Source organism: Equus asinus, chromosome 2 (genome assembly GCF_041296235.1).
Source record: "Equus asinus isolate D_3611 breed Donkey chromosome 2, EquAss-T2T_v2, whole genome shotgun sequence".
Lineage (NCBI taxonomy): Eukaryota > Metazoa > Chordata > Mammalia > Perissodactyla > Equidae > Equus > Equus asinus.
This window is the reverse complement of record NC_091791.1, coordinates 117,592,595-117,605,518: the sequence shown is the minus strand read 5'-3', so window position 1 is coordinate 117,605,518 and position 12,924 is coordinate 117,592,595. Positions and strand designations below refer to the sequence as shown.

The window sequence follows — 12,924 nt, the reverse complement described above, 5'->3', positions numbered from 1 at the left end:
AAATATATATATATATCTATAAATGTAAATGTATTAACTGCACTAGTACTTTTATTTTGATTGTTGATTATATTTGTTAGTTCTGGTTACAAAGTTCCATGGATATTGAATAGTCTGCCTCAGACTATTTTTGCCTAAGAGTTTTTTCATGTGTAAAAGTTTTTAGATTAAGAATATTTTCAGGAACACACATATCACAAAATACACAGTTATATATCATACATAAATGTCTCTTCATTTAATGTTTGCTCAGTAGAACACCTCTTTTTATTGATGAATAAAACTTTATGAGTATCTATATCTCGAGTTATGTTTTTTAATTTATGTGCGAAAAACTCAGTTCAACATTTTAAAACACTGGAAAAATTATTGGTCTATTTTATTTAAAATTAGTAGAATGTCTGAATCATTTGAAGATGTTCTGAAGAGCATGACATGTCACCAAAGGGTGTGTGTATCTATAATGTGTCTCTAAGGCCACATTACTGCATGCAGAGCAACTCTTTGTTACCACCTTCATGATTTGATGTTTAGGAAACCAAGTGTTTTACATCCTAACAGGATAGCTATTTATAATAGTTATTTACTATGTTTTGGTTAGATTTTAGGGAATTAAATAGGAGTTTTGCCATGTCTTGTAAGAAAGCATTATCATTTTTTCCAATTAAGATAATGGGAAATAAGCTTCCAGTTAGCAGTTTCACACTTTTTAGGAAGTGATTCTGATGTTAACAGAAGATAACTATATATCCTTAATAGACAACCTGAGGATTAGTTCTTAAAGAATTAAGGCCCATGAAAGAAACTCTGTAGGTGCTGACAGTCTGCTAGTAGGGTTCAAAGATCAGATTTGTGGTGTGATGAAATTTGGTATTTTGTGGTTCAACTTTTGGAGGCTATTCATTCAATGATCACTTGCATATTATATTGTGTTTTACTGTGAAGCAAATAAAGTAGAGATAGGAATTGTACTAAGAAATTTTGTATGTTGTACAGTACATGTGTAAAGGTCCATTTGTCACAATGAAGATAGGATTATCTACATGACTCTAAAATTATCCTCTGCTTAAGTATTTGATGACAAGTCTCTCACTCTCTTGATGAAAGGGATAGATTAAGCCTTTTGTCAGTATTATATTGTTTGACCAATATAATTCCACAAAGTTAATAGATATATATCATTTGTTCTCTTTTCTGTAAAATAACATATTTGAATAATTTACTCAAAATGACAAAAACTCTTTATTTGAGGTGTTCCATTTTTATTTCTTTCACAGTTCGATACTGTTTTTACTGGCCTGTATAGCAGTACCTTAGAAAAATGGTCTTGAAATAATAGTAAACACTGTTTTTGGTTCTTTTTTGAGGAAGATTAGCCCTGAGCTAACATCCGCTGCCAATCCTCCTCTTTTTGCTGAGGAAGATTGGCCCTGGGCTAACATCTGTGCCCATCTTCCTCTCTTTTATATGTGGTATGCCCGCTGCAGCTTGGCTTGATAAGCGGTGCTCAGGTCTGCACCCAGGATCCGAACCAATGGACCCCGGGCTGTCGAAGCGAAGTAGATGAACTTAACTGCTATGCCACCGAACTGGCCCCAGTGAACACTATTTTTTTAAAGTTTGAAGGACTGTTTTATAATTTGTAGAGACATGTATAGGAATTGGAAAGTTTGAAGGTGATATTATTTAGCTTATTTTATATATCAACTAATAAAAACTGTGATTTTTTTTTTTTTTTACTACTCAAAATATGAGTTAGTCTGTTTGCCCTCATTTATCAGGAAAACAAACCCTCAGAAGTCCACCAGTAGACTTCCACTTAGGTCATGGACAGACTTGTGTCACATGCCATCCCCCAGGTACAAGAGAGAATTGGAATACTAGTGTGTGGTTTTTATAGTTTCTGTTATAATGAAATGTCAGGGAAAAGGGAGTGACTAGATTTGGAGTTAGCCAGCCTACAGCGTCTGCCCAGGTATGTTAGAGAGTTGGAGGAAAGACAGTAGTTTCAGAAGATCACATTTCAGATACAGATACAGATACACTTTATTTGGAGTGCAGTGTAATCTCAATAGAAAGTTTAAGTTCACGTATGCATGTAAACTAAGACTCTCTTGGGGTACTGTACAGCATTGAACAAGACCTCTTTCTTTCAGTTGAGAATGAGGTCCTATGGTCCATCATTAGAGGTTTCATATCCTTTTAGTAATTGAGTAGTCTTACCTGTCAACAAATCCTCGAGTGTTTTCCAAAATGCCAGACAAATAAGATGGTCATTAGGGATGGCAGAAAACATACATACACCCACAAATAACATAGAGCTTTCAAGTTTTTGAATTATCTCTGCCCAGAGCGTTCATTCTTCCCTATATTAGCTATTAAAACAGCTAATATAGCTGATTTGTAAAGTGAAATTTGATTATCTTTTGTTTAAAGGATATTTTCACTTTTTTCTTTTATTAATGAAGTTTGACTATAAGATTGGAATATTTTTATTTCTGTTTTCATGTGAAGTACAATCATTTATGCTATTGTTTGACTTAAAAAATTTATTTTATCCCCGGTTATCTGATATTCATGCAAGTCATAAAAGAAAAAATAGTGTTATCGACGTATATTTCTCAGCTTTGGTAGGGTGAAATTTTGTGATGATGTAGGCTCATCTCAGATAACAAATGAGAGAATGTAGGGTGGTTTTTTTTTTTTATGATAATCTTGAGAGTGAGTGCATTATAGCTAAGCTAATTTTAATTTAAAAATTGTTAGTTTTTTTCTTCGTTTTTTTTTAAATTGAAACTCATGGTAAGTACCAGGGAGTTTTATGACTTAAGGTGTTAAATCTACAAGTTGTCAATTGTATGATGATCCCAGGCATTGGGATTTACTACTCTTTGAGATGGGATGTTTTGCATTGTTTTACTTCAATCGCTGTACTCAGTGCTTTCTATGAAAAAGTCAGATGTTATGAAAAGTCAAACTGCATGAAATAAATTAACATTTGCAATTTGCAGTTTTAGAAAACAGCATGTTAAAATTCATTTTTTGTGTGTGTGCTTGTATTTTCTTCTCTAGTAAGACAAGTATAAGAGAGAGAACACATGGACTTTCTCTAACGTATTTCATCCACTGGCTCTCCCCTTTAATACTCATGCGTTTTATAACCTCCAAACTTACTCTTCATTTCTCTCAAGAGTGTATGTATAGATTTAAATTTTGTTGGTGAAGAGAATGAGAACCAGAGGTTTGTCTGAAAAAGAATAATGGCAAATATAAAAACAATCTACTGGCAAAAAGTGATAATGGAGGTCTAAGCTACTATATTTAGAGACAGATATGAGAGGGAAGTAAGATGTGTCCCTGCAAACTGCTAAAAATTCTTTCAACCCTGCAGTGGTTCATGGCTCCAGAGAATTTTATCTCAAAAACTCTTGAAGTATTTTCTTCTCTGTTTCTTCTGTGATTTCATTAGAATTTCAACTTGTTAACATTAGTACCTCTGAAAATATGTAATAAGTTGGTATTCAGTATAGGCTTTCATTAATTCCTATCATTTTGCCTTTTATGGTATTATTTCTTTATGCGGAAGAATGGATATAACAGAAAAAAGTAGTAAAACTCCCTTGGACTTAAATACTACAAGCTGTAAAAACAAAGATAGTATTTCAGCTTATGTTACTTATAAAATTTATATTAAAAGTACCAGGAAGGATTAAGCATAACTTAGAGGGATGGTCGTTAGTGGTATTTTAAAGACTCTGAAGGTAAGATGAGGAAAGGTGAAATGCTTCTATACTAGTGAGGATCAGCTAGACTGCAATATTAAGTAGCCCCCACAAAGAGCACCAGCTTAAAAAACAGTGGAAATTTAGCTCACCTAACAGCCATGATATTCTAGGTTGGCAGAGACTTCTGCTTCATGCAGTCATTCAGAGATGCAGCTGTTGTGGTACTGTTATGCTCAACATGTAGCTTTCAGAGCCATCCTGGGAGCATCGTCCCATTAGCCAGGAGGAGAATAGCCTTTGCCTGAAAGTAGCACTTATCTCAAAAAGCTGGGAGATGTGGTTCAACTTTGCCTAGGAAGCAGAGGAAATAATTTTTGGTGACTGCGTAGTAGTCTGTTTCACCTGTCTGCTCATAAGTTGCCTTCTTCCTACTCTATTTATTGCTCCATGACTATTTCCTGTCGCTCTGTAAGGTTTATTCCAACCTGGTTCCTGCCTGCAAATGGCCATGTAATTTAAATTTAATATGTAGTGTATTACTGTATCGACTAGTATACAATATATTACCATATATTACTGTATATAATATAAATATACATTAAATTTACTGTACTTGGTTTTATTATACAGCATTCAAAAGTAGGACAAGAGCTGTTTCCAAACAGGATGCTGAAGAAAATCTTTAAACCTGCCTTCTCAGTCTTTTGAGTGCAGAGTATAGTCATGCACCACATAACTAACATTTCAGTTGACAAAGGATCACATATATGACAGTGGTCCCGTGAGATCAGTACTGAATAGCCTAGGTGTATAGTAGGCTATACCATGTAGGTTTGTGTAAGTACACTCTGTGATGTTCACACAACAATGAAATAGCCTAATCATGCATTTCTCAGAACTTCTCTCTGTTATTAAGTGACACATGACTGTAGTGAAATAAGGAAGAAACTTCTCAGAAGAATAACTGTGTTTTTGCTCTTAGCACGAGATTGTAAGAGGTGTATTGTAATGAATCAGCACATGATATCTTGGTTCATATTTACAGTTAAAGCTGCAAGTTAATATATTCCATGATTTTGAAAAGTGTTTGAGTAAACAGTAATAAAAGCTATATATTATTGAAAGAATGGATGAGGTTGTTGCTGATAGTAGTTCATTGGAAAAAATAGGTAAACATATTTTGTTTATTGAATCAAGTATTAGATACTTTTTAAAAGTTGTAAATCATAAAGGATATTGAGTGCAAAATGGCTGTTTTACTTTTCATTAAAACTTACTAAAACAAAGTAAACATACATATATTATGAAAATAAATATTCTTTTTTTCTCTAATTTTCTAGATGTGACTTATCTAACAGAAGAGACAGTATATGAAATTCTTGAATTATGTAGAGAGAGAGAGGATTATTCTCCTTTGATCCGTGTTATTGGAAGAGTTTTTTCTAGTGCTGAGGCATTGGTACAGAGCTTTCGGAAAGTCAAACAGCACACCAAGGAAGAACTGAAATCTCTTCAAGGAAAGGATGAAGACAAAGATGAAGATGAAAAGGAAAAAGCTGCATGTTCTGCTGCTGCTATGGAAGAAGATTCAGAAGCATCTTCCTCAAGGATAAGTGATAGCTCACAAGGAGATAACAACTTACAAAAATTAGGCCCTGATGATGTGTCTGTGGATATTGAGGCCATTAGAAGGGTCTATACCAGATTGCTCTCTAATGAGAAAATAGAAACTGCCTTTCTCAATGCACTTGTATATTTATCACCTAATGTGGAATGTGACTTGACATATCACAATGTATACTCCCGAGATCCTAATTATCTGAATTTATTCATTATTGTGATGGAGAATAGAAATCTCCACAGTCCTGAATATCTGGAAATGGCTTTGCCATTATTTTGCAAAGCAATGAGTAAGCTACCCCTTGCAGCCCAAGGAAAACTGGTTAGACTGTGGTCTAAATACAGTGCAGACCAGATTCGGCGAATGATGGAAACGTTTCAGCAACTTATTACTTACAAGGTCATAAGCAATGAATTTAACAGTCGAAATTTAGTGAATGATGATGATGCCATTGTTGCTGCTTCAAAGTGCTTGAAAATGGTTTACTATGCAAATGTAGTGGGAGGGGAAGTGGACACAAATCATAATGAAGAAGATGATGAAGAGCCCATCCCTGAGTCCAGTGAATTGACACTTCAGGAGCTATTGGGAGAGGAAAGAAGAAATAAGAAAGGTCCTCGAGTGGACCCACTGGAAACTGAACTTGGTGTTAAAACTCTGGATTGTCGAAAACCACTTATCCCTTTTGAAGAGTTTATTAATGAACCACTGAATGAAGTTCTAGAAATGGATAAAGATTATACGTTTTTCAAAGTAGAAACAGAGAACAAATTCTCTTTTATGACATGTCCCTTTATATTGAATGCTGTCACAAAGAATTTGGGATTATATTATGACAATAGAATTCGCATGTACAGTGAACGAAGAATCACTGTTCTCTACAGCTTAGTTCAAGGACAGCAGTTGAATCCGTATTTGAGACTCAAAGTCAGACGTGACCATATCATAGATGATGCACTTGTCCGGGTAAGTTGGGCTACTGTTTAAAAATTAGTACTAGATCAAATACCTAATGATGGGGAGATTGTGGTACAGTTCAGTGAATTCATTTTATAAGTGACTCTGAAAAAAAAAAAAATATGGTATATAGCATAGGAACACATGGACTTTTTTTTATTGTAAATATAAGTATTATACTTTTCTTGTTCCTTTCCAGGTTTGTAATGTGTTCCTCAGAGTACTGGTTGTCTTGTATAATGATCACTCTCTTTGAAAAAGAATAAATTTTCCACTCTCTTTTCAACTAACCCCAAAACCTTTTCCATTCAGAAGAGAAGTGGACGTTAGGAAAAGACCAGAGCACAGGAACAAGGGGAAGATGGAAATGCCTAATAATAAAATGTCAAGTCTTAAATGGGAGAAATGGTACAATAAAAGCATACCATAAAATAAATGGTGTCCAAAAATTCCATCATGTAAAATTTAGAGTTGCATCATTGTGAAGTCGATGAAGTGACCTGGGGAGGTTGGTGCATGCTGCTAGTAGGAGTTCCTTCAAGGTCACTCAAAATGTTCCTGTATGACACTGCCTGATTGTGGTAGTTTGTTTCTGCTTAAATACCCATATAGACTACTCTGGGTCTTAGTTGATTGGAATTTTAGGGAAAACAGCAACTATTCCAGGAATCTTGTAGGAGTTAATCTTCCAGGATTAATGGTACCTGTTTCATCAACCCAGTCCAGGGAGATTGAGCTGGGAGAATACTGGGAACACAAACCCGCCTTCTAACTTCCTGTTTCTCCAGATAGCTTGCCTTGTGTTCATTCCTTCCCTCCAAGGAAATAAGAATTTTAGTGCTCCCATTCAAGAATGCAGGCCTGGCTAGAAGACAGAAAGCAATTGCTGATCACTTTGTACCAAAATTTTCGTTTGTCAGAGGGTGCTTTATGACAGAGTTTTATTGTATTCATACTGTTAGATATCCCCGTCATTGCTGGTTTCTTTTCATCAACTTCAAGTAAAATTTATTATCAACTAAAATTAAGATATGGTCAACTTTCTGTACTAATAAAGGATAAGATCCCATGACACAGACTATTAGGAAATAGTGATATTTATTTTAAAATATGTTTTAGTTTTAGAATGATTTGTCTGTGTCTGAGAATTCATAAAACTACACCAGTGGAAAAAGTTGCTTGACATCTCGGAAATTTAAAAGTTGCAAAGGTTCTGTGCCTCTTTTCTTTGTTACTGGTGTTTAAAATTACCAAATATGTTTATTCTGTTGAAGAAAGGTTCTGCATTATTTAAGCAACTCAGGCAGTTTTTCAACAGACAGAAATGGGTATTAACTGCTTGGAGTAATCATTGCTTGCTTTCTGGTGCCCTTTTTATTTTACTTACATAGTTTTGAGCTACATGAATAATTAATATACTTAATAACTGATCATCAGGCAGCCAGCAACTTATTTTACATAGTTTAACAGAATGGTAAAGTATCAGATAAGGATGTGAGTGAGGTTTTATGGAATGCACATTGAGGTCTATCTATGATTTTCTATTGTTAGAGCAGAGCTACAAATCCCAAAACTTACACATTTTATGTTTGGCTTCTTGAGTTGGGATCCTTTCGTTTGCTTCCAGCAAAAGCTATGACTAGCCTTTAAAAGCAATGAAATTACTCTCTGTAAAATTCAATCCGGCGTTGAGGAAAATAAAAAAGTCCACCTTCCGTATCTGCCTTCTGCTCAGAAATCTGCCTAGCTTTATTTCCCACCCCTCCCATCCCACCATAAAGCAAGGTTAAGAACCAAGAAAAATTTAGGTACTTGTTGTATACTTTATTTATTTATTTATTTGGTGAGAAAGATTTGCCTTAGGCTAACATCCCTTGCTAATCTTCCTGTTTTTATTTTTTGCTTGAGGAAGATTAGCCCTGAGCTAACATATGTGCCAGTTTTCCTCTATTGTGTTTGTGGGATGCCTGCACAGCATGGCTGATGAGTGGAGTAGGTCTGCACCCTGGATCCAAACTCGTGAACCTGGGCTGCTGAAGCGGAGCATGCGGGACGTTAACCACTCAGCCTCGAGACTGACCTCTACTTACTTTACTTTTAAAATTATCTATCTAGGATTTTGAGGAGACAATTAGCCATTTTCATTTATGAGGACTTCCTTTAAGCATGTGTTAATGTCAAATTAACTGTGAGCTTTTTAATTCTGCTAGCAAATTATTGTTTTAGTGAGTTCTGCTTAGTTATATCAAAACAAAATGATGATTTGACCTATTATATATCAGGATTCACTAGGTAATATCTGTACTTGAATATTATAGTTCACAAAAGAAGTTCACTTCAGAAATCTGTGAGTGAGGCACTTTGTTAAGCAGTAGAGATAAAAGATGAATGGTGACCACTGAGAAACTTGTTAGGGGCTCTAAATGCTCACACTAAGCAGATTTTACTCTTAACTTACTCTTAACATTCTTCTTCCTTTTCTTTCTTTTTTTTGTTTAATAACACAATGTGAAAATGTTAGAAAAATAAGCATTAAAATAGGTCTTGGAAGTCAAATTGATAATCTACCTATTTTGGGGGAAATATTCGTAGTAGGTGATAGTTATTATTGTTACAGTATTTTAGTAACAAAAAGCAGACGGTTTACAACAAAAAGTAGTTTAAGGTCATCTTCTCAGGTGAACAAACTCTCAAAAGTACTGATGTATTTTCCATACCTTATTCCTCAAGGATCTGCTTTGCTTTTTTTAAGCCTTATTCTTCCTTTTATATCACAATTTGACAACCAAAATAAACCTATTGACTGCTTCTTATGACGTGCTAATTTTCAACTACAGAGTGGGGTCAGGAAGAGAAGATGGAATGAGAAACTTTGTCGCGAGCTCAATATTAATAATTATATAATTAAGATTGTAGGATCCTAAACTTTAAGAGCTGAAAGGAGCCTTGAAGTTCAACTCATTAGTTTATAAATGAGGCCCAGAAAATACTACATATATGACACTCTTGAGTATGTTTTCTCTTGGGTCTTATTTTTCACTTATTAGTTCTAAGACTGACTAGCTTAGAGGAAGAAAGAGGGGTAGTAACTTAATTAGTAATTAGAGGGTTTTTTAAAAGAAAAGTATGTTCAACTGAGACTAGCAAATTGTTTCCTAGCTTGAGTTTTTAGAGGAACTGTCCTTGATGACAGCAGAAGAATTACTATGTACAGTTTTTTATTGAATCTAAGATACCGTTGATCATAGGACATGCTATTATTTTATTACTACTGAAAAAGAAAAAATGCTGCTAATTAGTTGTCAGATGCTATCGGTTGTATGGTATATCCTGATTTCAGAGATGTTTAAATGTCAAAGCAAAAATGAATTTCAGAATCAATGAAATACAAAATATAAGTTGTCTTTCCACAAACAGGTATCTCAGAATTATTTAAGAACTACTCCCACACCATTAAGGTACTGGAATATTTCCCCCTAGGACTTATTTTCATCTTTTTTTTGTTGTTATTCCTTAGAAAACAGTACAGTGATAAACATGAATTCAAAACTCTGCTTCCATTTGAATGAAAACAATCCTAATGTGATGGAGTTTTTACATTATTTTACTAATAACATTTATCTATTTGTATGTTCTTTTAAAAATAGATAATTTGTCATTTTTCTTAGACAAAGCATTCTCAAGGGAAGAGTATAAAAAATTTTTTTTAGATTACTTTTATGTTAGGAGATTGGGAGTATGAGTATCATGGAAGAAGACAATATTGCCATCTATAAAGTGCCCCAAACTGCCTTAATATCTTGAATGGGAAAAAAGCCAAGGTTCTACCCTCTAGAGGTTCAGATTAGGAGGTCTGGTGTGGAGCCTAGTAATCTATAATTCCGGTAATACCCCCAAATATTCTGATAAAGCCAAACTGTAAACCAGTGTTTGGTAAGATGGCTGTTGATACAGTTTATGTATACATATTTATTGAGGCCATTTTTATCTACAAGTACGTATTTAGGAAACTTTCAGGCTTTAAGAGGATGTTGAGGATAGCAGGCTTAGAATAGGGCTTGATGGTGGTGTGAGACTTAGTTTAGTTTAGATTAGTCAGGGAGCCCCAGAATTTTGAGTAGAGATGTAAAGACGAAAAGGAATGGCTGAGATGTAGAATTGGATAGGAAAGTCCAAAAATATGAACTAGAACAGATAAAGATAAAGGTGGTAGGTACAAACGAAGAGCACTCCTACTGCAGAGTTCTCCTCAATCCTCTCAGAATCACTTGCCTGTTTTTGGGGAGGCTCTAACAGCACTATCTAAACCAGGCCCCACTATTTTTATTGGAAAACACACTTAGTTATTATTGAAACAACACTTCTTTTATTTATCAGCTGACCTACAGTGCTTTAGGAATAAGATTATTCTGTGCTGCCCTGGATATGGTTAATTATATCTTATTCATTCACTACATTGTGCTTAATGCAATACCTTTATTGTTTCTTATGATTTGTTCTGATTGAAATGAAGAACTTCGTGCCTGATTTATGTTGTCAAAGTAGAATAAGAGAATGAAGTAGATGTGCATAGATTCTCAGCACCGTATGATAATTTAAAACGAGCTTGTTAAACTCCTTAGTATTATTTTCTGTGAGGAAAATGAAACTCAGATACTGGCCTGCAGAAATTAACGGCAGAATTGGAAGTAGAACTCAGAGTTCCTGATCTCACAGGCAGATGTGATTATGTGATTTGGCCTTACGCAAACATGTAAGGTTTATATTTAAGGCATAAAAACCATTCCTTCCTCTGTTTATTGAGAAATGAAAAAATTAAATATATCTGAATAATGTAGAAATCCCATTCTAGTCAGTAGTTTAAATGTACTCACTAGCGAAGTGCTTCACTGTAGAGTCTAATAAGTTAACTGAAATAGTTTAAGCCAGCCATTCTTAGGGATCTTAGGTATTCTTAAGTATTAGGTCTGTTTTATCTGAATGCTACTACATCAACTTCAATATTCATATCATTAAAGAATTCTTTTTCAACTATCGATAAGGATGGATTTGACATGAGTAATAGTCCAGAATACTATAAGATTTTAAAGGATGGAGTTTTCTTTTTGACTCTTGTAAATCTGGCAAGTATTGATATTTTTGTATTGAGATGTCATCCTACCTAGATATTCTGGGAATACTCTGATATCAGGTCAATTTTTTAAAAATGATCTCTCTAGGATTTCATCATCATGGCCAATTAAAAGTTCAGAAATTGAGAATCGTTTTATCCAACAGTGATGAAATCAAGAGTCTTAGTAAGAAGAGGAAGTCATATAAGGAAGAGGTAGATGTCATTACATCCAGTCTTATTGTTTGTTTTTTTCCCCAGTTATCTGTCTTTTGCTAGTCTCCATATTAAATTAATACAAAATATACCCTACTTTAAGAACACCTGTATATAAAAATCCTGGTCTTTATACTAAATGAATTCAATTCAAGTATGCACACAAATTCTCCTTTTCAGAATGTTCACTGACAAATTCTTCCAATTTCCAAATATCCTACTGCATTCAAGACAGCTTTTGATTTTAAAAATTCAGTCTTAAATGGTATGTATCAATCACATAAAGGGATATACCTTTATAGTTTAATTCTGAAATGATTCTCTGATGGAACACTGGGTTGGAAGTGGTTGTTTTTAAGAAAAATAAAAATAAATGCAGCTCCTTACTTAATAATGGCCTTCATCAAAATGATTATTGCTAAATTTTACTATGTATGTTACAACAATTAAAAGTAAATTTTTTTAAAAGGTAGGCTACCCATGTATACATAAATAATGCAATATTTTACAGAATCACTTAATGTATATCTGAGAATGTTAATCTAAAATAGATAATGGTAAATTTTCATTGGCAGAATTCACTTGCCACCTATTTTTCGAAGTATTCTTTTTGCATATTTACTTTTGAATATACTGATCCTGAAGGTAATGTATATAGTAAAAAAATGAAAAAGAAAAGCATAAAGAAGAAAATAAAAATCACTGTATTTTAAAAAAGATTACTGCTAGTCATTGAGGAGAGGGCTGTAAAGCATAGTAGTTAAGAGCTTGCTTCTTGGATTAGAATCTCTGTTCTACCATTTACTAACTCTGACTTGAACATGTTATTGAGATTGTTATTACTTTAGGGTCTCCATCTATAAATAATATTACCGACCTAATAAGGTTGTTGTGAAAATTAAATGAGTTCATCTATTTAAAGTGCTTAGAATAGTGCCCTGGCACATAAGTGCTATGTATTATTGTTGTATTATTACTCGAATATTTTTGTTCTGTAATATCTGGGATGGTAGGTTTTCAGGCAAGCTTGAAAAAAATTTTAGAACCAATAAAATAAAAGTAACAATAAAAAGTGTTAGTACTTATAAGGCATTGTTGTATGGGGAATTCATCTAAACACTTCATGTATATTATTTATTGATATGTTATTCTCCTTTTAACGATGAAACTAAAGCAAAGAGAGGTAAGTTATATGTTTCCAGTTATCATGATAGAACATATTGCATTAAATTGTTTTGGCACTCAAGGTGGGGAGGGGAGAGTGGAGATTGTTGGGAATGGACAGATAATATTTT

At 34.0% G+C, this 12,924-nt stretch overlaps 1 protein-coding gene across 10 annotated transcripts in view; it reads left to right on the top strand.

Annotated features, from left to right (window-relative positions):
• The window catches only part of UBE3A (ubiquitin protein ligase E3A), a 95,342-nt gene that overhangs the window by 57,264 nt on the left and 25,154 nt on the right, over positions 1 to 12,924 (top strand). For all 10 annotated transcript variants that reach the window (XM_014844401.3, XM_044763317.2, XM_014844403.3 and 7 more), the window contains one exon: positions 5,066 to 6,312. In XM_014844401.3, coding sequence (XP_014699887.1) covers positions 5,066 to 6,312 — 1,247 coding nt within the window. The remainder of the gene's footprint in view (positions 1 to 5,065; positions 6,313 to 12,924) is intronic.